The 27790-nt window shown below is 38.4% G+C and overlaps 1 protein-coding gene across 1 annotated transcript; it reads right to left on the reverse strand.

The window, feature by feature from the left end:
* Positions 1–572: 572 nt before the first annotated feature.
* On the reverse strand, positions 573–27633 carry LOC132612683 (TATA-binding protein-associated factor BTAF1-like). The gene is made up of 22 exons (XM_060326794.1): positions 27206–27633; positions 26492–26624; positions 25142–25210; positions 24049–24260; positions 23268–23493; positions 22903–23073; positions 21245–21736; positions 20805–21141; positions 20682–20767; positions 20433–20552; positions 19873–20355; positions 17522–18060; positions 15724–16216; positions 15575–15643; positions 14439–14543; positions 14131–14355; positions 13806–14066; positions 13676–13725; positions 2763–2872; positions 2607–2689; positions 1215–1424; positions 573–1113 (listed from the first exon to the last, which is right to left on the reverse strand). Exons 1-22 carry the CDS (start codon positions 27595–27597, stop codon positions 943–945), a joined length of 5037 nt encoding a protein of 1678 aa, XP_060182777.1. The 5' UTR covers positions 27598–27633; the 3' UTR covers positions 573–942.
* Positions 27634–27790: the final 157 nt, after the last annotated feature.

The following is a 27790-nucleotide window of genomic DNA, read 5'->3' on the forward strand; positions in this document are numbered from 1 at the left end:
ACAATAAAAAAACTTCAAAAAAAATGTTGGGGTTTGGGGGGAAGGGGTATGGGGTTGAGTTGGAGTTAGTGAGGGTTCGGGGTGGTGGGTGCAAAAAACAAAAACAAAAAAAATCAAAAGAAATTTTTTTTTGGAAAGGGAGGGGGGGGGGCGTAGGTGGGTGGGTGGGAGTGGGGAGTGGGTGAGGTGGGGTCAGGGTGGGAGGTATGGGGTTGAGTTGGAGTTGATGAGGCTTGGATGAGTATTTTTCGTAAAACATTTTCTATCAACCAAACGAACATGAGAAAATAAGTAAAAAATTCACTTATTTTTCACTACTCAAACGAACATGATTCACTTATTTTCTAGGAAAACATTTTCGAGAGGAAACCATTTTCCTCCATACCGAACACACCCTTAGAAGCTGATAATCTTGCTTCCCTAGCTAATTATCTAGCGCAATTCCAATCTTTTTGTGGTTTTAATTCAGTTATATACAGTTGAAAGAGCAATCGAAAATGTTGTTGGAGGAGCAACTACATGAAAATGAGATTTAAAAAATTTTGAAGGAAGCGCAGGTCATAAATTCATAATGAAACCAATATTCATTTCGATTTGCATTAATATAGAAAAGCTGAATGTATTTACATCATCCATGATTTACAATGTCAGCTTTCCTAACAGAGGCATCATCTGTGCCATCCCACAACTGGGCTCCGCTATAAACTATTCTATGTTAATGGAGTCCAAAAATGTAATTGCCTGTCTAGAATTATCACGAGAAAAAGAAGACGAAAACAAAATAAAAGAGGAAAAACGGAACTACCTCTAATCATCAAAATTGTGGGCTGACTCAAAGAATGTACACTTTGTACATGGAACGCGTAGCTAGATCTCATCCCTACCTTGATCAGCATACTCCAATGCAAGGTATGCAGAAGGCACACAGAGAAGCTTAGATAATTAACCATTAAGCTTTGCTAAGAACTGGCCCAGGTTATACTCCTCCGTGTATTGTGACTGATCCCAAAGCTCCTCCAATCCTCCGAGAATGGCTTTCAATCCCTTCCCATTACGTGGCAAGATTGAGTCCACATCAGAATTTTCATCAGTTCTTTTGGATCTACCGGCTCCCTGAGAATATCAGCATTTGTAAGTTAAATAGCATGCATGCATCTCAAACTCTAAAGAAATCAAGAGAAAGACTATAGATTCAAAGCTGAGAGTTAAATCACCTTTTTGCTTTCTGCCGAAGTAAATAGATCAAGTAACTGATCTGTATTCATCGTTTTCAAACTTGCATTGTCTGCATTGATCACTGCATTGGCAACTGACACTTTGAACCTTTGGAGACTCATTACTTTTTCTTCCAAGGTTCCTCGCATGATGAGACGGTGAACATTTACAACTTTTCGCTGGCCCAACCTGTGAGCTCGATCCATAGCCTACAAAAGGATATAAAGAAGTTATGCACCTTTCCATATCATCTTGAGCAAGCAGGACATGAGAAGATTCAACAAGAATGCTGGACAAAAATAAACACAGCAGAAGAACATCAATTACTTGCAATATATCAACTCCACATCCAACAACCCAACACAGATATGTATTATCTGCAAGAAGTAAATCAAAATACCCAAGATAACCATAAATTTGGCAAATATATCCACATTGTCTTAATATTTAGGTACTAAATTCTCAAAAGTAACACCAAAACTTATCAGCATCAATTAAGACCAATTCTACAGAAACTACAAATGAAACATCTTATAGTGCTCATTTGTTCGAAAAATTTAACAGGTGTTCTTTTTGATTTTTATGTTATTTATAACCGTAGTGTCTGGGCCAGCTTGTGTGCACCTCGACTAATTCCACGGCGTATCTGCTATCTCTCACCAGTACATGCACTGGCTAACTGTTTTTGCCTTGGTTGGAATTTGAACCCGATACCTCATGATTCTCAACCCACTTCAATGGCCTCTAGGCCACACCCTTGGGTTCTTTTAAATTTATTACTTATTCTATTAATCTTGTTCTCAATGTTGTGATTGAATTGGGTGTACATTTACCAAATTATTGTGTATGCTCCATAAGTCGTTCTTCTTTTCTTTTTGTTGAGATAACCGTGGTGTCCGGGGCGGCTTGCGCGCACCTCAACTAATTCCGCGGGATTGCCACCTCCCACCAGCATCAGGTACCAAGTGGGGATATGGATGGATAGCAAATAACCTCCCATACTTTATTGCAGACTTAGTCTTGCCTACTAAGAAGCTGAACAACTAAAATAAGAACCTGAACAAACTCTCTCCCTACTTTCAATCATCCAGGGTTGATGACCACTGAAGCGGCAAAACAAAGTCAAGGAAGAGGCAAGAAACGCATAACCCCAACAAAAGATTCAAAATTAGTTGGAGAGAGAGGGAGAGAGAGAATTCTCCAACCCCCACCCACCATGCAAAGTTCCCCCCACCCCCCAAACCGAAAAAAGGAAACTAAAACCTAAACATTATCAGTACAGTTTATCTTTAAAAAGCCTAAAATGATCCAAAGAATTATGCAGCCTATGGTTCGGGACCATATTCAGAAAAGGGGGGAAAAACTGCAAAGAAAGGGCTAATTCTCTATACCTGGTGATCTCGCATTGGATTCCAGTCATGCTCCATGAACACAAGGGTATCAGCTGATGTCAGGTTCAAACCAAGCCCACCAACTGCAAGAAGTAATCGTAAATGAGCACAAAGTCTTCCACTCTACAGAAACCATGTCAAAATGTAAAATCATACCATGTGTAGTAAGCAGTAAAGCGTCTATAGTAGGATCCGAATTGAAGGCTTTCACAATGTCAAAGCGCTTTTCTGGTTCAACCGATCCATCCAGCCTCAAGTAAGTAACACTGCTCAACAAAGGGGTAAAATCTCTTTAGCTACTGAATGTCAAACCAAAAGGAACCGACTCAAATACTTCAAGACAGCCTTCAGTTAAAATAGGTGCATCCCTGATCCTCTACCATCTGTTTTCGTGGTTCCAAGGCTTTCGCAGGAGCGCTAGCAAAACTAATAATTGTGAAAGTCGATAGCTTGGAATTGCTATCGGATGTAGGATATTCTAACACCTTTCTCCCCTACAATATAACACGGGGCCCAACATTGGGTAACCAAGAATAAAGATTGAATTGTCATTTCAAAAATACATTTTACTACTAGAAGCATGGGCCCCACACTAAAAATACCAAGCAATATTAAAAAAACAAAAAAGTGGACCCCATATTAAAAAAAAAGCAATGTCAAAAAAAAAAAATGTGCACCCCATATTAAAAATCAAACAATATTCATGTAATTCCCAAAGTATCCCCATTAAGTCAATAATGGTGGATTCATTGTCACATGCGTATCAACCCATTAGTGGGAGCAAATGAAATTATTGTACAGCAAAAAACATGGACTCCATATTATTGCTTTTCTTCAAAAGGTTAAGTAGCCAAATCATACAATTTCCTTTCATTTCTTATATTAGCCTGAGATCTAATCTAGATATTTAACTGTAGTATTTGCTATTCCGCCATGTCATTTATTTGTTACGTTTACTAAAATAAATATACTTAAAATATTTATATTTTAAAACAAGATAGAATTTAATTACTTTTTCATTTTTATTCTTACTCTAATAAATGTGAAAAGAGATTAATGTCACAAAAGAAAAAATAATATTAAATGGAGATCAAATAATTAATAAGGTAAATTAGTCAAATTATAATTCTAATTGACGTTTCCTTACAAAACCGTGCAAAAGACTAAGAATATTTACCAAAAATTAAAAAATAGTAGTTCTTCGTTTAAATAGAAAATCAAATTTCTACTTTGTTTCGTTTTAAACATGTAAGATTAATTTAATAATTTAAATTAGAATTTCAGATTAATTTAATAATTTGAATTAGAATTATCCAAATCAAAATTTGATAAAAAATAATAAGTATTGTTTAGGTCCAATCTACATACATTAACAATAGAATATTTTACACCTTTAAATTAATCGAATTAAAATTCAAAGTATCAACTAATGCTTAAATATTGCTATTGTTTTATCTCAAAGAGAGGAAAATAGTTTCCTTTTAAACAAGTCTTCTCTTTTAAAAAGTATTTGTCACGCCCCGAACCATGGCCTGGACGTAACACGACACTCGGTGCCTGACTGCATGTGACCGAGCGAACCACATGGCCTGCTGAACTATCATGAGACATACATGAGTGGAAATATAACGTGAATGCATAATGAGCCTTTATAAAACGTGGTAAGTCATAATACTTAATAAAATACTTGTTTAAACATGAGTGCGGAAATAACATGAATGAGCCAAAAATGGCTATACGACTCCGAATGTCTGACATAGCATAACTGACTTGTCTAGTCTATGAAACCTCTATCATGAGTCTGACTGAAAAACATACTTACTGGGACAAGGCCCCCAGCATACCTTTAGATGCATAATTAATCATAAAACAAAAGTTAACTAAACTCCGAATGAGATGGGGCTCACCAATAAGCTGATACGAATGTTGTCCTACTGAGCAGATGTGTCGTCCTGTATATCAATACCTGCATCGTGAAATGCAGGCCCCCGGGCAATAAAAAGGGGACGTCAGCACATTGAATGTACTGGTATGTAAAGCAACCGGAAGAAACAACATGGGACATGGAATAACATGATAAGAACTGAAACTGAAAACTTGGACATAAACATGAGCATGAGCATGAGCATGAGTACATATATATATATAACATGAGTAAAACATGATAAGTGGGGAGAGCATTTCATAAACCGACAACATGATATCACCACGTGGATACGTGGAGTCTGGTACCTCGCCGGACCAGCAGAGCCCCTATACCTTGCCAGGGTATAAGGTAATAACGTACCTGATGGAACCATTCAGTGTGAAATTAAGGTATCGTCCTAACTGGGCGGAGCGATCCTTGTCCTATGGTGGCTACATAGTTTTAGGCTATCTGAGCCTTCTCGGTAATTCGTGCAACTCCCAAAAACATGAACATAATATAATTGGCTAAGAAGCCCATGATTTTCGTGAATTAACTTGTAATCATGATTCCACGAAATAACTTGTAACATGGTTTCGTGAATTAACTTGTACTTGTCTTGTAATCATGATTTCACGAAATAACTTGTAAACATGGTTTCATGCAATAATTTTGTAAACATGGTTTCATGAAATAATCTTGTAAAATAGTTTCATAAGATAACTTGTCATAATCTTGCAAACATGTTCTTGATTCATGAGTAATAAGAATATTTCGAAATCATATATATAATTGACTTGAAAACATGCTTGTAACTTGCTAGATAAAATCATAAAGTTTCATATGAACGTAATGAGAACACATGAGGAGGAATTCATGATTCATGGATTAAGTTGGGATTCCTAATATCAATAATGGAAGATTAGGAATACAATAACGAACATAGATACGAAATTCGTGTACATACATACATAATTACGGGCTACCAATATGTTGGATTTAATTCCCTAGGATTTGAACTTCATAGATTTTTACGAAACGGATCATGGGGAAGAACGTAGAGATTCCCACATGTGGATGGAAGTTCTACATACCTTAACTTCCCGCTTTTGAGCGTATCACAATGTTCTTCAATCCCTTCAACTTCAATCTATAGCAATACAAGTCATAGGGATTCTATATTAGCAACAATATCCATGTTTTGTTCATCTAAGCATTTTATCAAACACTTAGTGGGCATGAAGCTCTATGACCCTCATTAATGGTGCTTTCTTCACCAAATCCCCATTCTTTTACTTCTAGCCAAATCTACAATCTCAATTAGGTGTAATTAACATCATTCTTCATCACACATATGAATCCAACAATCCCACATCAACAATCCAACAATCCTAGCATAGTTCATATAATTCTCTTCAACAACCCAATTATTATTCTCCCAAGAATTCATCAATTCAAAACCATAAAGGATTAGGGAGTAGAAATATTACCTTTCAAGAGTAGTAATCACGAAATCAACACCCCCAAGTCCGATCTTGGGCTTAAAATGACGACAACGACTTGTACTACACTTTTTCCTTCACGAGCTTTGGGATTCGGGGCCTTAAACTTGGTTGATTCTCTACTTTCTCTCTCTAGTTTCCCTTCTCTCTCACTTCCTCTCTCTAAATTCTAAGTTTTGGAGGAAAACTGGGCTGTTAGGGTAATATTTTCTTTATATACCAAGGGGAAAATGGGTTGACCCAACTTGAAAACGGGTTGAGACCTTGCTGTCTTAAAACGTCCATATCTCCTTATCCCGACGTCTCCTGTGAACCCACAACCTATGGTTGGATAGGTTTTTCAATTATCTACAACTTTCGTTCTTTGCGTTTTCCCAAATTCCCAAGTTATGATAGGGTTATGGCCTCCCGAAGTCAGGTGACCCGAAACGTATATACGGACCAAGATACGGTCACTGTTACGGTCCCGTAACACGAGGTACGGACCGTAACTTGGTACCGTACCTTGGTGAAAATTTCCAGTGAGGTTCTGGAAATTTTCGGGACGTTACGGTCCACTGTTACGGACCGTAACACGAAATACGGCCCGTAACGTCACCGTTACGCTGGCAGAATTTCCAGCGAACAGGCTTAAGTAAAATGGGCATAACCCTTTGCACAGATGTCCATTTGACCCCTGTAAGATACCGTTGGAAAGATATTTCAAAGGGCTACAACTTTCATCAAGGAAGTTTTCTCAAATTCCCAACGGGTTTTCATGCAATTTGACTGGAAGACAGACGTATCAAAAACTTAGCCGATTCTATAGGATTTCAAGTGCCTTACTATTAGCCATATTGAGACGATCATATCTCCTTGCTCCGATCTCTGATTGGCTTGATCCTTATATCGTTAGAAAGTTATTTCTACATACTACAACTTCATTGATAGTACCTTCCAAAATTCCAAACCGATCAAGGAGTTATCGCTGCCCGAAATAGGCCTATCAACCATTTTCGCAAAACGTTCAAACCTTACATGTTTCCACTAGAACTCTAATGATATGAGCTTAAACTCAGTCCCAAAATGCGGGGTGTTACAATATCTCCCCCTTGGGATCATTCGTCCTCGAATGATGGGTCATGGTTAAGAATATGGCTAGACATGGCTTGATTACATGAATGTGAAGGAAACATGACATGAAACATGGAGACTGAACTAACATGACATGGTTACATGGAAACGTGGATACTGAGACATGAACATGGGCACTGGATAGCTGACATGAGCGTGGAACATGAGACATAGCATGACATGGGGCATGAAAACTGACATGACATAGTTTCATGAAAACATTAGTGCCCAAACATGAGACATGAATAGCGAATACATGAAATCGAACGTGAAACGTGAGGCAGGAATACATAAGGGACATTATAACTCTTCTCCAAGATGTCATTAAGCCATCATTATGTCGATACTCGTAATCCTTGCCCGACACACAACATATACCTTTCTTTCCTTAACAACTTTCGTCTCCTACCTCAAATGTCTTTGAAATCTCATTTAGAATCATTAAATATTACTCCTTACTCATCAACATGTCGTATACGTCATACCCTTTGTCGGTCTATTCGCGGTATGCTAACGGAGAAATTTCCTAGGTGTAACATTCTCCGCCTCTGTTGGAACATATGTCCTCAAATGATAACATTCGGGATTCTACAAAAATTTCGCCAGAGTTTCCCCTGTAATATGGCACTACCAACCTGTCACAACAGCCCATAATATCATTGCCTCACAGGGCGACATCACAATAGCACTATACATTGGCCACACACGACCAAAAGCATGAAAAGAAAACTTACATACCTCAAAATCTTGGTGCTCCATCATAAATCTCTTCTGTCTCACATTTGTGTAAAATTTCTGGAAATTCTGCGTCATTTTCAAACGCTTCTGTATCAACTTGACTTTCTCCATAGCTTGATAAACCAAACCTGGTCCTAGCAACTCTGCTTCACCAATTTCTAACCAACCAATTGGTGATCTGCACCTTCGCCCATACAGAGCTTCAAATGGAGCCATCCCAATACTAGCTTGATAATTATTATTATATGAAAACTCAATGAGAGACAGGTGATCATCCCAATTACCATTGAAATCAAGGACACATGGTTACTGAACTAAATGAATACATGAGTATTAAACTGTTGAGATACTAAATTGAATGTCTATTGAACTGACTGAAGACTGGCTGACTGAATACTGAGCTAACTGAATACTGGATTAGCTGAATACTGAGCTGGCATGAATACGTGAGTACTGGATTGATACCTGAGTACTAAGCTGACATAAATATCTGAGTATTGAACTAACATGAATATCATAACATGAGATCTGAATAGCGTATCTGTCTGACCATTTGTCTGAGGATGAAAGGTTGTGCTAAGGTTCACCTCCGTACCCAAATCCTTTCTGAAAGGATTTTCAGAAGTTCGCTGTGAACTGAGCACTAAAATCTGAAATAATGGACACTAGGGTCCCATACAATCCGAAAATTTCATTAACATATGACTTGGCATAATCTTCTTGTTCAATCTGTGGTCTTAACTGGCAAGAAGTGCGCTGACTTCGTAAGTCTGTCCACAATCACCGAAATTAAATCATACCTCCTAGCTGAACGAGGTGAACCTGATACAAAGCCCATATTGATCATTTCTCATTTCCAGACAGGAATCCCAACATTCTGAGCCAAGCCACCAGGCCTCTGGTGTTCGACTTTCACCTGCTGACAATTCAGGCACTTAGCTACAAAATCTGCCACATCCCTCTTCATATCGTTCCACCAGTAAATCTCCTTGATATCATGATACACCTTAGTGGAACCTGGGTAAATGGAATACCTGGAGTTGTGAGCTTCTAACATGATTCGCTCTCTAAGCCCATCAACATCTGGAACGCATAATCTGCCTCGATATCTCAAGGTACCATTATCTCCCTCCTGTTCAAAAGCTAAGGCTTTCTATTTGTGAATCCCCTCTTTCATCTGCAACAAGTAGGAATCACCAAACTGCTTCTCTTTAACTTCAATGACTAAGCAGGAATGCCATGTTCTGGGCAATAACTCCACCCACTTCGGAGTCTGAAAGTCAAATTCCTAGCTTGGAGAAGTAGTGAAATTCTTTCACCTTAGTTCTCTTGTCTTCCTAAATCCTGAGCTGTACTTCCCATACTTGATTTTTTTTTTTTTTTTTTGAGATACTTCCTAAAATACTCATAGTACAGTTGTACGCTAAGTCTTTTACAAGCACCTTAGAGATTAGAGTCTTGTGCAATGGCACTACCGTTATGACACATAACTGGACATGATCTCATAGCTTTTCTGTGATCGCCTAATCGATAGTAATTGATCTTGACACGATTCGTTCGACGACCATTCTACTCACTTCGGGTTTCCTCTAAGATGAGGCATATTCCTTATGGATACTATCTCATTATGCCAACTTAACTGAACTGAGGTTCTTCATGTCTCATACTAACCATTCAGGTCTTCAATTATCTCGCTGGACTTACTAGCGATGTATGCATCTCCCCCTTAGACCAAGGCTAACATCTTATACTTATAAATTCTTCCCTTCTGATGGGATTGCAATTAACATTCCTTATCTTCTGTAATTTCTTTGTACTCTACAACACTGACGATTTTTTTTTGACTCATATCTGAGCAATTCCTCATGGGGAAAAACTAAATTTACTTACATGAACAGGTTGCTACTGTATTCGTAACTGGCATACTCCATCTTAACGACTTAACTCTGCTCACATTGTAAATATTAGGACAACCCCTTTTTGACAACTCTGAAAGGCTATTCTTCTGTAGTTTGCTCTTTTACGGCTTAGCTGATTTCTTCTTCCACTAATCACTCTACTCTGAACTTAACTTAAGCCCTTGGTTTCTAACACACATTCGGATGTATCCGAACTGCCACCCACTCAAGGTGTTCATCTGAATAGGAAATCAAATTATATTTCTCAAGGTCAGCCGTACTCGTAACTTAGTCAAATCTTATCATTACTGTTGACATGGCTTTCCCAGATATATTACGAACTTATATCTTATTCTCCTTCTATTTCTAGGAAAATTTTGGCAGAGTTTCCTCTGTATTTCTTACTATCCCAAAACCTGCACGCAGGAAATACCAACAATGCCTCACAAGGCCAACATATATACATATATCATATCATATCGTAGCCACACAGGGCTCCCAATTTTGACAACAGTATAGAAATGATGAACTTACCTCATATGTCCAACTCAAACTGTACCTGCTACACTTTCCTGTTTATTTTCCCTTTCAATCTTTAACTGCAGATGGAGTGGGTCCTGATGACTTCCAGTAGAAAACTGTCTACCACCACTCCCTTGAGATCCTCCATGCTTTACCTTTCTCAAGAACATCATTATCATTCAACATACCATTCATTCCACTACACCCCTTCTCGGGCAACTTACATTGTATTCCACTTTCAATAGCACTTGAAGTCTCATTCGTTACCAGTAAGTACTGCACAATTGTACCCCCTATGGGTAAACATCCTTACTTGGACCTTGAATTTTCTGTTCATCTCCTGCGCATTCGAAACTTACGTAATTCGAGAGGAAGATAAGTTTCTTATTGCTCTAAGCTTCATGGCACGATTTAGAGTAGAAAGAAATGAGACAATCCTGAATGTCTTGGTGGTCAACTGTTTATATGTGTGGCGCGCACACACATATAAAAGTGACCCCACTGGACACAGTTTCATAGACTCCCTAAGACACTTGAACCTAGGCTCTGATACCAAGCTTTGTCACGCCCCGAACCATGGCCTGGACGTAACACGGCACTCGGTGCCTGACTGCATGTGACCGAGTGAACCACATGGCCTGCTGAACTATCATGAGGCATACATGAGCGGAAATATAACGTGAATGCATAATGAGCCTTTATAAAACGTGGTAAGTCATAATGCTTAATAAAATACTTGTTTAAACATGAGTGCGGAAATAACATGAATGAGCCAAAAATGGCTATACGACTCCGAATGTCTGACATAGCATAACTGACTTGTCTAGTCTATGAAACCTCTATCATGAGTCTGACTGAAAAACATACTTACTGGGACAAGGCCCCCAGCATACCTTTAGATGCATAATTAATCATAAAACAAAAGTTAACTAAACTCCGAATGAGATGGGGCTCACCAATAAGCTGATACGAATGTTGTCCTACTGAGCAGATGTGTCGTCCTGTATATCAATAAAAAGCTCAATTGGTAAGAGGCGCTCATTCGGGGGACAAAGAGCTTGAGGTCACGGGTTCGAAGTGCTGCAGCACGCAGCGAACTGGTGTGATTTCCTGCCTACAATAATGCAGTGTACATGAGCAAGTCATGGAGGGCAACCCGCAGCATGCATGGGTTACACCTGCGGATCCTCAAACACAAGTCGCCTTTTTTGTGAGGACCCACAGCTGGGCGCTAACTGCAGCTCAATTGGTAAGAGTCGTCTCCTTCGGGAGAACAAAAGGGGAGAGGTCACGGGTTCGAAGCGCTGCAGCGTGTGCGAACTGTCTGTGATTCTTGCTCATACAATACCTCAGTATGTCATGTCATGTATGTATGTATGTACGCATGTTCATGGGGTCAGTATGGTTAGCGCCCAGCTGTACCCAGGGGTTCACAGTATGGTTAGCGCCCAGCTGTGGGTCCTCACAGTATTAATAAATTTTTGCCAACTTTGTATTCGTAGCAAACACTAATATAATAAAGTTTTGGATACGGAGCACAAACTACAATGTTATATTAATCGTATTCTGAACATATATATATATATATATATATGCATAAAAACAGTGCCAACTTATGTATGTTTATTAGCAATATAAAATATACTCCCTCCGTTTCAATTTATGTGAACTCATTTGATTGGGCACGCAATTTAAGAAAGTAGAGAAGACTTTTAAACTTGTGGTGTTAAATAAGTCACATATATTTTGTGTGGCTATAAATCATTGCATAAAAGTAAATTGTTTCCAAATTTAGAAAGAAGTCATTCTTTTTGGCACGGACTAATAAGGAAATAGTTTCACATAAATTGAAATAGAGGGAGTATATATTATCACTATCCAAACACAACTACATACGCATAGCTACACTATAATCCAAAGTGTTTGGCGCATGGGCATACGCTGTCTAGTAAATTTTTTAAAAGCTCGGGTTATGTTCAGGCTCTTTTGTTCCTAAACTAGCAGAATCGTGGGACATCAAAAGCGGTAAGTTGATTGTTTTGCTTGTGGACAAGACTATTATGAAAGTACTACTACTCTTTTCTGACTATTCAAAATTCTCGTCGTCGGCTTCACCTATCACCTATCTCAGGAAAAACATTATCTACCTTCAAAAAGAGAAATATTTGGAATGGTGAAATCCTTGCAACAAAAACATCGAAATCCCACAAGCGGGATCTGGGGGGTAGAGTGTACGCAGACCTTGCCCCGACCTTGGGAGGTAAAGAGGCTGTTTCCGATAGACCCTCGGCTCAGGATAAAGCAATATCAAAGCAGGTAGTGGTAAAATCTTTCAAAAGAGAAATATGCAGACTGGAAGTACATGAAATGCTACTACATGCTAGTCCTCCCATCCAAAATTGTTTATCCTAAAATTCTGGGCTAGAAAACAGTTGAGAACATATACAACTTGTTGACTCAAAATACTGCAAAATATTATGTGGCTTCTAATTTCATATTCTGTGTTCTAAAATTTAGAGAACAACTAGAGGTATAAGTTCCAAAATTTATGTAAGAATAGATTAATGTACTAATATCCAACTGAATACCAGTTCTACAAGGTGAAATGCGAAAAAACCTAAGTTACTCGGACTCTTCACTTTCGGTGCCGCACCCATGTCAAGACGACATGGGTATGGGTGGGCTGTGGGTGTGGGATCCGTACCCGATCTGGTCAACCGCTTTTGGGTACTTTGACCAAAATCAACGGAGAAATTCCGGACAGATTCAATGATTTTTATAATCCAAACAAAAGCTGAGATGGACTTGAAGAAAATGGAATACCTTGTATATTGATATTTCTTTGTCACTCCTTTTCCTTTTATCTCCTTCCGGTATTCTCCTTTTGATCAATATTTTCTCCTCATGTTTTCCACATAATATCTCATAATTTAGGTTTTATAATTCTATTTTTAGCCGAATCCCCGTACCCGTATCCATACCTGGATCCATATCCCCGAATCTTAAAATTTAGATCATGAAGGATCCGACCTCTAGATCTGCACCCGTATCGGACACCGGCACCCAAGTCCGAGTAACTCAAAAAACTACAGAATGAACTAATCTTGCTTTCTCAAAAGAAAAAAGTTTAGTCAATATATAACCAATCTGTTTATGTAAACATAATTGCAACATAGATGGTTCACAACATACAAGCCCCTAATATCCAAAAACCTAATCATGACAACCAAGAGGCCGTCCACATGATAACCCAAGAAATACATTACAAGATGCCTCAACCTCTGAAAATAAAGGTCACAGATATTAATTGGAAATGGAAATATAGGCAGGTTCAATTTACTTCAAAAGGAAGTTACGAAAATTAAAAAAACAAGAAAGAACAATTCTTACTTTCTCATATGATTTTGAAACAAGTCTCTCTCAATGATATCCAACAAGGCCTGCAAGGTTCGGGTTAAATTCCAGGCCAATACAGGAACAGAATCAATCACAAAGTAACTTGAAAAGTTCAAGGCATTACCTTATGCTGTGCAAATATCAGGACTCTGTGCTGTCCTACACCAATAGGGCCTTCAGAACCTGAATCAACACCAATTCCACACTCCGAAAGGATCTCCTGCAAGGCGACTAATTTGGGAGAGTGGTGGAGTTGATGGAGTTCTGAAACAATGTCAGCACCAGGAGAGAAGAGATCTGACACAATAGATGAGAGGGATTCTGAAACACTCTCCCCAAACACGAGCAAAGGGTGACTACAAAGTTTAAGCAAGTATTGAAGTGCCTGAAACAACAGAGATATTAGACAACAACCACAAAAGAGATAATCACAACTATTCTCAACTTACCTGGAATACATGAGAAGATGCTTTTGGCAAATCGTTTTTTTGACTTGCATCTGATTCATTGTGCTTCACCATGCTGGAAATTTCTTGTCTTACATGTGAACCAGAAAATTGTTCATAGAGTTTTAGCTGAACAGGACTCAGGTCACAGTATCTATCCTGAATAATTTTCTCTGGCAAATCAGATAAGACTTCATCTTTAGTCCGGCGAAGGAGAAAAGGCATCACCTGTCAAGGAAAACCTTTCAGTTTGAGTCTAGATGAGAAGTAAAAAGAACTGAGAAGGCCATATGCAAGTAGAAAGAACCCACCTGCTTGTGCAATGCTTCCATAGCAAGCACACCTGCTTCAGCATCCTTGGCTGAACATTTGGGATCTCTGGCAGCTAGTAGTGGTTTCCCGTAGGAGGCATGAAACTGTTAAGTTAACAAATAAATGAAGTGTCGTAACAACTTTGGATCGATAAGAAATTTGTAACTGAACAATAAAGTTTCACTAAAGCATCCACAATAAATGCTGAAAGAAACGTATGATGCCCATAATCAAAATGATAGGAAAATCCCACTTACAGTACCAAATGGGAAAGATTACAATGCTTCATATGACAACCATGAATAACAGTTTCCAGGGAATACCCTACTTGCAATCTTCTTTTTATTGGTTCTGTTATGGCCTTTTTATTTTTTTATTTTTTTAAAAAAAAAATTGTAAAGAAACTCGTTTTACTAAGAATAATTGGATTCATTCGCAAAGAGCCAACTGCTACCCCAAATTAAACCCATGTCCTGGTTAGAAACATCGCATATTATAATAATTGTTGTTTGCTTCCATGTCTACCATTTGCAAATTTTTACTTTTAAAAAAAAATGTAAAGAAACTCGTTTTAATAAGAATAATTGGATTCATTCGCAAAGAGCCAACTGCTACCCCAAATTAAACCCCTGTCCTAGTTAGAAACATCATATTATAATAATTGTTGTTTGCTTCCATGTCTACCATTTGCACTCCTAGGATTTTATGTTGCTATCTACTAATGAATTTTTCAAACAGACATAATCAAGCTTCTAGAAGTGTCTAAAGAGCTTGACGAGACACGTGCAGTCAGAATGAACGGAGCTCTCACCCTGCATAACGCAGACCCTTATAAGTAAAGGATCCTAAAGGACTAAAGAATTCGATGCCAGTTAATCTCAATTCAATTTGTTATGTAAGTAAAATCGAGATAGTTGAAGGGAAGAAGAGGGCAGGTTAATTCATGACTAGAAGAGATGGAAAGTAGTATGACAGTTTCCCTGTGCATACCTCTCACCTAAATCCAACTTTTAGGAGGCACAAATCGAACAAGAGCATTTAATTATTAGACACATTGAACAACATATGAACTACACAAAAAGTGCAATTTACCAACTGACTAAACTGGCAAGAAAACTTAAATGGTGTAACTCACTTGTCTTTCAGTTCCAAGAAACCCTGGCATAAGGAAGTCAAAGAGTGACCACAGATCCAACACGTTATTCTGCAATGTAAGTCAGATTCATTGTTAAGCACCCAATGAGCTGTTGTAAATATTCAATTGTGGTTGAACTACTAACACACCTGTATTGGTGTTCCACTCAGAATGAGGCGGTGTTGTGCCTTCAATTGTTTAACAGCAACTGTTATTTTCGACTTAGAATTCTTTATGATATGTCCCTCATCTAGAATGCAATAGTTCCAAAACAGCTGTCTAAGATAATCAACATCTTTGCGGATGACATCATATGATGTCACAATAACATTATGCTGCTTAAACTGAGACCGTAGAGAAATGCGTTCTTGTGCAGAACCAACATACTGGAGGGTGGTAAGCAAAGAACCGTCAATAAACTTCTCTATTTCATAAACCCAGTGGCCAACAAGGGTTGACGGGCATATTATCAAGGATGGAGGTAGTTCCGGGGAACTATTTAGAGCAATGTGCTCTGCTACATCAGATGCCACAATTGCTGATGCTTGAAGGGTTTTACCAAGGCCCATGTCATCACATAATATCCCATGAAGACTAAAGCGCTTCAAAAATGCCAACCAGTTTATACCTTCTTGTTGGTACCTGAAAGCATAAGAGAGAATCTTAGACCAAAAAACAACTACTAAAACGTTCTCAAGCGCAAATTGAAGTTCCATTCTTTCCCTCTTTCTTTGGGGCTTGGCTTAAGGAATACTCTATGCGTTTCAAATAAGGCACCAAGGTTAAATGGATGTCCCACAAGGAGACTAATGCAAATAAAGAGAAATTGAGCTTAATAGAAATTCTCCTTCGCTTGGATTTGAGAGAAAAGGAGGAAGTCGTCATTTTTATTTCTACATTCACCAACAGGGCCCAAGAAAAGCAATTTTCTTCCTCTTTATTTATTAGGCAAACCAAACAAGACAGATCAGCAATGTTAAACTTTGTGTTTTTTGCATCTCTTCCCTAGTTTCCACGCAGATATAGCAGCAGCAGTGACTAGAAATGACCTATCATGTTCCTCAAAAGAACACATCTTGCAGGACATATTTATGTTTTTCTGCAACTATGTGATTAAGTTGTGTGGCAGTTTAGAAACAGATGGACTATGGACAATATGAATAAAAGTACTTGTAGTATGTAGATGTTTAAGCGCAATATGCTGTCCATTATATCTTTTCAATTTTCTTCGTTATCGTTAAGCATGGAGTTTATGCTTCGGGCTACAAACGTGCAGCTGGTCACTTAGAATAGTATGTCTTCAGCCATTGGTGTACAAAAAAATTCGAGTATGGTAAGCTCGCAACACAATCTCCAATAAGCTCTATCCAGAGGGTAATTCACGTAGCATGTGTATGGTAAGCTCGTGACACAATCTCCAATAAGCTCTATCCAGAGGGCAATTCACGTAGCATGAATTATCTTGTCTTGGCTTCAACGGTGTAGTGAATATAAAAGCAGGCACAGAGACCATTTAAAGCAAGGTAGGTGCTTGTGTTATTCATGGCATACTGTTCATGTAATTGCAGCATCTCAAACACAGAAAGCATACCTTATTGATAGATATCCTAAGACAGACTCTTGCCACCCTCCCCCCTTCCCCATAGTGCATGTTGCCCACATTCATGCGCATGATATACTTTCAACTATTTCTTCTGGCACATTCCAATGCTAATCATCTCACAACAAGAAAATGAATCTTAAAGCCTGATGATAGATGGCGATTTTGGTTCCACCAACCCTAGTTATATGGATAAAGAGAAACCAAAACAAGGAAAAAGAAGGTAGGAGAAAGAGGAACATATCGATCTCGGAAGCGGGAGACCGAGATTTTAGTTTTTAAGAAAATCAGCTCATCATAATATCACATTGCAGACACTTGAGAGACAATCAGTGGCTAAGTAGTACCTTCTCAATGTCACCTTTAGTTCAGTTGAGAGCATGCAATCGTCAATATGAGAGTTGTCAATTAGCTGCTCCAAAAATTTAACATCTTCTTGACTTCTTGATAGGTGTTCACTGAGACCAACAGGAGGAGAAACACCACGTGCTAATGGAAGTAGAGGCACAAGGGTGGCAAAACTATGTGTCACACTCTGTCTGACAGAATGATCTGAATCACTCATACACCTCAGAAGGGGAACTACCAAAAGGGGAGCATATGGAACCAGCTCGATACCAAGTCCCTGGACAAGCAAACTGACAAGCATGCCAGCTCCTTGTTTAGAATGTACAGATGTAACGTCACCTAACATAGGCACAACATTCTCAATAACTGAACCCATCACATCCAATGCCATTGACTTGGCCAAGGTTGTAATACATCTAGATGCAGCTAATCTCACAGCTATATGTGAATGACGAACACATCTGAAAATGCATGGAAGGAGAGTGAGGAGTTTCGGTCTTAATGTCTCATCCAGCAGTGGTGCAATAGAACGGACTACCTGTCACTCGAAGGAAAAAGAGTAAGAAGACAGAGACAATGCTTAAGTCAAGGAAAGAAAGAAAGCATCCAACTGAAATAGAGTACTGAAACTAATCATGTCTTCATGAATAACATATGAAACAATAACAAGCTAGGTTATGGCAAATGCTAATTATCATATACTCTTCCCTCTGTCCCATTTTATGTTGGCACACTTTCCTTTTTAGTTTGTCCCAGAAAGAATGTCATTTTTCCATATCTAGAAACAATTTAACTCTAAACTTCCCATTTTACCTAAATGAGATGTGATAATAGCCATGCAAATATTTATGGCTTGTTTTAGACCACAAGTTCAGAAGTCTTTCTTTCTTTCTTAAACTCCGAGCCCAATCAAACAGTACCATATAAATTGGGTCAGAGAGAGTACATTTCTGATGAATTGACTCTTGCTAAAACTTGCAGTTGTTGCTTCCCAAAGGTAACAAATATATAATGTCTTAGGTGCATTATTCATTCGCCTTTTGTTTTCTTTCCAGCAAAAAACCCCAAGCCAATGTCAGTTAAGCAACAACACTTGTAAATTGGCTTCTGTAAGCATGTGATCAAACTGCTCGACCTTAATGGCAGAGTAGTTACACCTCTGCTACTGTTACCTGTACGAGCAACTTGCACTCACTCCATCGCAAAAGAGATGACATGATTCAATCTTCACAAATGAAATAAGCAATGTTTCTCTAGATTCAAACAACTATCAATTTTAAGTTTTAAAAAACGGATAAATTCATAAGCTACATGAGAAGTACTAGAAAACATATATAGGATTTTGGACGGAGAAGAATTTTCGTTCTTCTTTTTTGGACGGAGAAGAATTTAGATAGTAAGCAGGACAAACATAATGAGGAAGTGTTGGGCCTTCAAGGATCAGCGGGTATATAAGAGCATTTTAAAGATAAGAGAGCTCCATCTCCTCCTTCACTTCCAACATTTGAGCTTGATTGTTGGTTCTCCTCCTTTCTATTCCTCCGACATGAGGTTTTTTTGCTTACTAAAATAAATATCCTTCAGGAGTTAATAAAGTGGAAATGATAATACAGCTAAGAATCACCACAAAGAAACTAAAAAGCTCCTATAAATCCCAACCAAACAACATTTTCTTACTTTCGTTATTGAAGCCCAATATTTGTAACAAAGTCCTACCGCCCAAGAAATAATTGTGAGTTATACCCATAATAATCTCTAGGAAAGAGAAAATCCCAGAAAAAATTAGAGATTTTGATATAACCTATAAAAAAAATCTGCTTTCTACAGGTAATTAACATCAACAAAGAGTTGTTGATATTTTTTTACAAAAAGAAGAGGACTCAGCATGGCATAGTTACCTAACAGAAGGTACAGAGGACTGAGATCAGAATAAAGGGTAGCTTCACAAAAAGAATCATTTCCTACTACAATCGCATTCTCTGGTCCAATCGCTGTTTAGCAATAAAAGTATAAGACAGTACAAGTATCCCCTCTTGCTTGCAAATGATCTTCAATGATAGCAAATAAAAGAAATAGAGCATGGGAGGTAGCTCCATTGGCACTTGCGCACCATTGGAGAATAGGGACAAAACTTCTGCATCTTTTGCATAGCCCCCAGAACATCAGATCAGACATCCATCCATCCATCCACCCAAATGGATGAAAAAAAAAATTCATGGGAAGCCATTTTAGCCTACTTTTGTGCATACTTCTTACATACCGTATTTATTCCCTTTTTGGTTGCATTTGCAATAAACATGTAATTATCAAAAAGTGCAAGAATCGAAGAATTACGACCATTGGGACTGACCTGGATATTGTTAATCAAGTTCTGAGGATCCTTAACCAACTCAATAGCTTGAGTAATAAGCCTTTCATCTTCTGCAGTCATGCCTCCAAGATTACAAGGCTTAAGAACTTCCACTAGGCAGTCCCACAGCTTAGGTAGCTTTTCAAACAAGGATCCACCCAATTTTTCACATAAGAACTTCAAGGCAAGTTCAGATCCACGTCTACTGATGAAGCCCTCAACCTTTGAACGATCTTCACCAGGGGAGAGCATATGAACTTTTGATTTGTGTCTATTACTGCTACTTCCTGAGGATAGAAGATCTTGCTCTTCAATTATTTCTATAGAATTCAAAATTCCGGTTTGAGGTGTCTCACAAGGATCCATGCATGTCAAACTACAGAGGTTCTTAATTAACTTATCATTTGGTCCAGGCTTCCGTCCCATACAACGATAGATAAGCTCTGCAAGAGCCTCAGCCGCCTTACTTTGTAATATCTCCTCCTTCAAAAATGAACAATTATGAACATACAAATAGCAAGTGCTCTCTGTTCAGGAAATTTCAAACATTATCCACTTACCTGTTCTCTCTTAATAGAAGCCATCAAAGGTAAAATAATTGGATTCAGTTTCACGGGAAGCTCATTCATCCAGACAACAGCAGCAGCCAGTAAAGAAGAGACAGTAACATGCAAATTATTCTGCAAGTTGTCAAAGGAAAAGACTTGGAAGTTAGAAAAAATGATATGATAAATCAGCAGAAGACTAAAGCTAATACACTTAACCGGTTAATCAGATACCATGTTTAAAGAATCAACCCAAAAACATACCTGGACGCATTTCAAATACCCAGAAGTGGTCGAAAGCCTCTGTTTGAATGTTTCTAGTTCGTCCAGACTGTTCTGCTCAGCAGATTCTTCCCCCCCCCCCCCCCCCCCCCCCAGTATTAATACTTGAAAATTGAAGTTTAGATGCAAAATTCATTGCATCATCCGCACTGAGATTATCCAGGTCAACCGGGGTGGATGATAACAAATCTTTAAACATGTCAGATGACTCGGTCACAAGGTACAGTTGACGAGCTTCATTGCGCATTTTATCATATGTTCTTGAGAGTTCAATGTAAGGAAGAAGAGAATCTTTTGTAGGAAAAGCAGGATTAGTGCAGCCTAATAAATCCAACAACCAGCTCCTAAAATTACTAGAGATGCCAGCAACGACCCCATCCATATCCAAAATGTTCCTGGTTTTCAGTTCTTTAAACCAAGAAATAAGCACCATTGAAGCTACCTGATTCACCATCAAAACTCCAGTTTAAATTTGGCATATAGAAGGGGAGATATAAAGGCAAAATATGAAGACCAATGCTGAACACTTGTTTAAGATTATCTACCTCACGTTGAACTCCAGATAGAGAGGTAAGCGCCTTCCATAAGGGGTCAATAAAAAATTGCAAAGAACCTTCACGCAACCTAGAAGCTAAAACGCCCAAGACTGTAGCAGTAACAACGCGTGTATACGTGACCGACATGTCGACATCAGCACCAACCACAATCTTTCCACTGATGGTGGAAACCTCTCCACTTTTCTCCACCACAGTAGTGCCTTCACCTGAATCTGAGCATATGCTTTTAAGGGAATTGTTTTCCGATTTCACAGCTCGCATCTTTGCAGCTGCTTTGAAGTGGCTTTTGCGAGGAAGAGCTACAGGCCAAAACATTTTTGCAGTATCCAATGATGAACCATATGGAGTAGTTGCTAACTCCAACCAGGAAGAAAAATATGCCTTTGAAGCAGATTCCAAGTCTTCCACCGGGGCACTAACAGCAATTGAAATAGATATCTCAAATATAAGAAGATCAATAACTAAGACCAATTTTCTCAGCTAACAATAAAATGACTTGCTCAAGGTTAATGATTCAGAAGCAGCAATCCTGTCTTCTGATGCCTTTTTTTTTTTTTTAACAGTTAACATATATATCTATTATCAACAAAGAAAATACACCAAAGGTGTACTTCAGATCCCTATTTAGCCTACATTAAATAATAACATTGTAGCCCTACTTAATCTTTTAGCCAATTATATGAAGCTAGCATATTCTTTCCCTGGATAAGTTGATGCTTCCTAAATAACATGGCGAAAAAGTGAAAGAGAGATGTGAAATTTCACTGAAAGGAGTAACAATTAACTAGAGGGACGATTCCAAACTACTGTTTTTCCTCTTTAGTACATCAAAGCCCAACGGATGAGCGCTTTGAATCTGAATACAGAATTCACATCAAATTATATCTCAAATGACACAAAAGGAAACAAATAAGCAGGCTCTACAGAGAAAATTCATACTTAATAGATAGAGAAGAGGGTCAGAAATTTTTTTTAATTGTCATTCATAAACATGGCCAAACTGGCCATATACAGGGGATATACCAAAAAGGTAAAGAATCTACAAAAAGATATGATTCTCTACAAGCTCCACCCAATCAGCTATACAACTAGGGATTTTCTGTTTACACCAAGAGAATATAAGGGAAGAGGGTCAGAAACTTTGTAGAGACAGGAATTCATTTTCAGATGAAATCGGATTAAAACCATCAAATGAATGACTCCACTTTCTAGATAAGGAAATTAAATATCCAGCCACCTCAATTCTTCCATCCAACTAAATACAACCTACCAGAATCTCTAGCAACTAACTAAATAGCTGAATACCAGACTTATAATCACCTCCAGATATGTCATCTTAGAAAAATCTGTTCTACCAACATAGGATAGTATCCCTCTGTATCCCAAATCCCAATCACCTCCAGACATGTCATCTTAGAGAATGCTCCTATTATTTTCATGATATAATAAGAAAAATTATAAGGATTCTTTTCATGGTACAATCTGCTAGAACATCTCTGATTCAAATATCAGATATCAATTAAGACAATAATGCACAATCATATTCATTTACAGAATTTTTGTGTTGACGCAATACAATATAGCACTGTGAAAAGTGAAATGCTGATCTTGGGTTTACTTGGGACGAACAGGTATACATAACAAACCTGGAGAAGGATCCTCCAAACCCTGCCTGAGCACTGCACGATCTCCTCATTTGATTCAAGCAGCAAATTCTGGAAAACAATCCTGAGTGTATCACCCAAAATAAATGGAGGCCAGAAAGAGCTAGATGACTCAGCAATGCTCCTCTTATATTCGGCTTCAAGCAATCGCTCCTGTAAAAGAAAATTTAAATATCAGCTATATATCTTCTATACTCGGGCGCACTTGCACTATATAAAACCAATTTATGCAAAAACAAATCTATCAAAATACAAACAGATAAGACCTTCCTACGGCGATGTATACAACTAATAACAGTCCAATATTTTAATAGCAAATAAAAAAAGGATCAAACAGGGAAGATTACCAAAGTCCGGATAGCTGAATAACGGACTGAAGTGATACTATGTCTCATGAAAGGCCATAATCTTGGCGCCAATGTTGATAGCATATAAGGATTTTCTGAAGACCATATCCCTTCCCCAAGGTCATCTTGTCGATCAATTTCATTGAGATCAAAAATTTTTTTCTCCCCAAAAGCTTTGGGAATCATTTGCTCCTGAGAGTAGATCTCTGCCAACAGATTCATCACACTGCATTATCAAAGGCACAGAGAAGATCAAGATAAACTTTTGGGGGTGATCTGGAAATTCAAATTTATGAACAAATGAGATAGTGGGAAAGGCTGAGAAACTCTACTGCCTAAAGATCCTGCCACACAAGGCAGCTCATCATTAACCACAATCATTAAGGAAGGGGGAGGAGAAATAAGGAAGCGGACAGCAGGGATATGAGACACAGGTCGGGGCAAATGGGAGGGGAAAAAGAAATGTGTTGAAGGATTCTAAAATCATCAGTTGGAATTTGAGGGGAATGAATGACCCAAACAAAAAGGCCATCATCAAACTAGGTGTTAGGAGCACTCCTGTTATTGCCTACGACCAATTAAATACAAGTTATCTTCTTCTTCCTTTTTTACATAGTTGGAATAATATCTTGACCAAACAATAAAGTGAACGACTGATATGAGATATTGAAGGCTAAAAGCTTGCAGAGAAGAAACAATTGCACGTGAGGAATAAAATTCACCAAGTTGAGCAAGTTTGTAACTCAAAGTTGAAGGGACCTTGTGAAAAAATAAAAATTACCTGCTCGTAGATGGACTTAGATCATCCAAGTCAAGCAAAATATCCCAAAGCAACATGACTATAGAATGCAACAGCTGACCGTTTAAAGCAACAACAGACGCTGCAGTGGGTAATAATGCATCTGCTGCAACAGCTCTCACATCATCATCAGGATCTTCGAGCCCAGCTTTACATGCCGGGAGAACACAGCCAAGCAACTCAGTAAGCATCTCCTGTTCTCATGGGAGAATCAAATTAGGAACAAAAACAGCATAGTCGGTAGAATGTACATGCAACAAGAATACTAAAATGAGTAAACAAAAGGAGTTGAACTGGAAACTTCTGTGGATAACATATGAGACCACACTGCCAACTCTGCAGGACTAAAACCAGCTAACAAGTAATACTTCTTCAACCCTTGATTGTATTCTAAGGAAAACAACAACAACAACAACAACAACAACATACCTAGTGTAATCCCACAAGTGGGGTCTGGGGAGGGTAGATTGTACGCAGACCTTACCCCTACCTTGGGAGGTAGAGAGGTTGTTTCTGAAAGACCCTGTATTATCAATCCAGGGAAAATACCATGCAGTCCACATCACCAAAGCAACTTTAGATCCAATAAATAGAAGACAAAAGTAACATGCTGGAGATTGAGTTAGTTCATTTTCTGATTCTCTTAAAGGACGTAAAAAATAGCATTATACATCTTCTTTAGACAAATCATAATTCCTGTTAAAAAAGATCAGAAGAAAATTAATAGGAAGAAATAATTTCATAATCATCCTATTCCTAGTTATTTCATCGACCAAGATAAGACTAACTACAGCTACAAGTAGCAACCAACAACCCAACTTCAACCTTTTGTTCGTCTACTCACTCAAACACAAGATTTTCCCACTAGCCTTGTTTTTCTGTTCGTAAGCTAACAATGTTACTAGGTGACAGTTCAAGAAAAGAAATTCCAATGACTCAAAACTCGAGCACGAACAACTTCACTACACAAATAGTTTAAAATCAAATTGCATATAACAATCAGATTAGATTATTTAAGGCAAGAATCCAGCAGAAAAATCCAGCTACGCAAACCATCCAATAAAATAAGGTTTACCTGCCGCACGGCAACTAGATACTTGATCCCCAAAAGACTCCCATGACGAATCTCCCATTCCGGTCTACGCTGAAAATCCCAGAACAGCTAATTAAAACAGTTGTCAAAACCTATTCTGAAAGGGACACAAATCAACAACGTGCCTGTCCCAAATTGAATACCATTGTTGAACTTAAAATATGAAACTTCGGATGATATTAAACTTTTAAAGTCTTAAACTGGTTGATGTTCAGTTGGAAGAGCGGAAGAAGAAGGAGAAGCCGAAGGGCTTGGAACATTGTCCCTCTTGCGCTAATGCGGGTTGTTTGGGGAGATAGAAATAGGAGAACGTTTGAAAGGGGTAGAGTCGAGCTTTTCTCAGTTGAGTAGTCTCCGTTCCATTATTTTCTTTTGGTGCACTCAGAAAGTCCCTTATTGTATAGATGACTGGGTGGAGTTTGTAGAGAATCATGTATTTTTGTAGATCCTTTACCTTTTTGGTATACCCCTTGTATATGGCCATTTTTATGAATGAAAATACACTTTCTTGATCAAAAAAAGTCTTAAACTGGTTAATAGAGAAGAGACTTATATTAACTGAGGTCTTTTAGCACACCCTCAAGCAAGCCAGATTTCTTTCCAGAACCAAGTACATCAAAAAAAAATACTTGTGTGGGTGGCAAGTGGCAGCAAAGACTCAAAATTCCTCTCTATGCCGTTGAACTATTGACTCCACAACACCTTTAATTAGGCAAACCTCAAGGGAGGTACATACGATTAACCTCTAAAAGTTAAGGTCTATAGCAAACTTAGCATGATCAACGAAGATCAAATTGCGTGTTGTCTAATACTAGATGGGCCCACATGTTGGGCTGAAGCTTTTTGGTTGAGGAATAGAAAAGAGAGAGGTCGTCACTGTGCAAAAGAAGACCGAAATTTTTATATTAGCCCACTCTCTTCACGCAGTTCTATCTTTACACTATTTGACAGAAGAGACCATGACGTTAAGTTTTGCAGATGCTATTGCTTTACTTGCACTATCAGACATGGCAGAAGGAATAATTGAGATTTCCAGTTAGAAGTTAATACAATAGGAGAAACTATCTTTTTACCTAAATCAAACACTTACTAGCATTCCAAGACACAGTGAATTGGATAAACGAAGCAAAGGAAGTAATGCAAGATATGGTAAGGATTTACAATGCTCATTAATTCGTTCAAATGAAAGTGAATTGTAAGAAGTACAGCAACCATACTAATCCATCTCAACTGGAGACTACTAGCTAGAGGGAAAGGAGAGTATCAACTTGTGATGGAAGTTAAAAATCTTAAAAGCCATACCACAAAAGGCTGCGCTCGGGTCATATTTACCTGCATCTGTAACAAGATATTCAGTGTCTCGTGAACTAGAGTAGGATGCATGTACTTAAGCACAGCGCCTAAAGCTTGTGCGCAAGTCTCACGAACAGGAGCCACAACTTGATCCGATACATAGTCTCCAAAACTGTCAATGACAGAAAAAGCAAAAAAGTGGAGGATGGGTGGGGTATATCAGTAACCTACAGAAAAATAACCATTCATATCGAAAACTATGGAATCAACAGATGAAAGGCAAGCAGTAATACAACAAAGTTCCATTCCTTAACAGTCAACGGCAAAAGAAGTGAAATGGGGGGTCAGTAACCTAAAGAGAAAAAAAACCTTCACATCAGGAATTATGGAATCAGGCAGGGCAACCAGTAATAAAATAAAGTTGAGATACAGACAGCTAAAGAAATATCTTGGAAAAGGCAGAAAAGGGGAGAATACAAAAAATTGAAAAGGGAAAGCACATTGCTATAAGCCTCAGAAAATTGAACCAAGAGCAGTCTACCAGAAAGAGTACAATAGTGTAATCGTTAGGCAGCTTTTGTTCCTGTTTGGTATTCCAAAACATTTCTCAATGTCTGTAGATTAATTAAATGCTGTCTTCCTTTTCTTTTTCTTCTGGATTATTTTTCTCTCTTTCATTTTTATTTCTTTTGGATGGGGGATTGAGAACAAAGCTAAACTCAAAGATATCAAACCAAAGAGAGGAGACCATACCGATCCAATGATAAGACACACAAGAAACGAATAGCACAATCCTGAAGAAATTCACAATTCTTGAGCCAAGAGTGCCTAGCCAATTTAACCAAGTTCACCAGCTCACAATTGTCAGGAAGATTTTCTAGATTACCCATCTTTTCCATCGAAGTCTTATCCACGCCACCTCCCTTCTCCTCTGACATATCATTACCCAGGCTTCCACCACTGAGATGAGATTGAGTCTCCGGCTTAACAGAACCAATGCTAAATTCACCATTTGCCTGTTCAACCGCCAAACTCAATCCAGCACCTTCCACTTTTACACTAACACTGCCAGGATCACCATCCATGCTGGTACAGACCATTGGATCCATTGCCAAATACGATGCAACTTCAGGTTCAAACTTCATTTTCTTGGAAACTGACTCTAACTCATCAGGTGGAACTTGCATTGTAACACCTCGTAACTTCGGACGAAAGTTTGACTCATAAGATGATAATATAATGGAACCAATATGAGGATTATAGGAAGTGTTTTGAAAACCAATTAAGTCATAAGAAATGTCTTTGGGCAAAGCAAAGTTGAAAACCACTCTACGGAAC

The sequence above is a fragment of the Lycium barbarum genome, chromosome 10 (genome assembly GCF_019175385.1).
Source record: "Lycium barbarum isolate Lr01 chromosome 10, ASM1917538v2, whole genome shotgun sequence".
NCBI lineage: Eukaryota > Viridiplantae > Streptophyta > Magnoliopsida > Solanales > Solanaceae > Lycium > Lycium barbarum.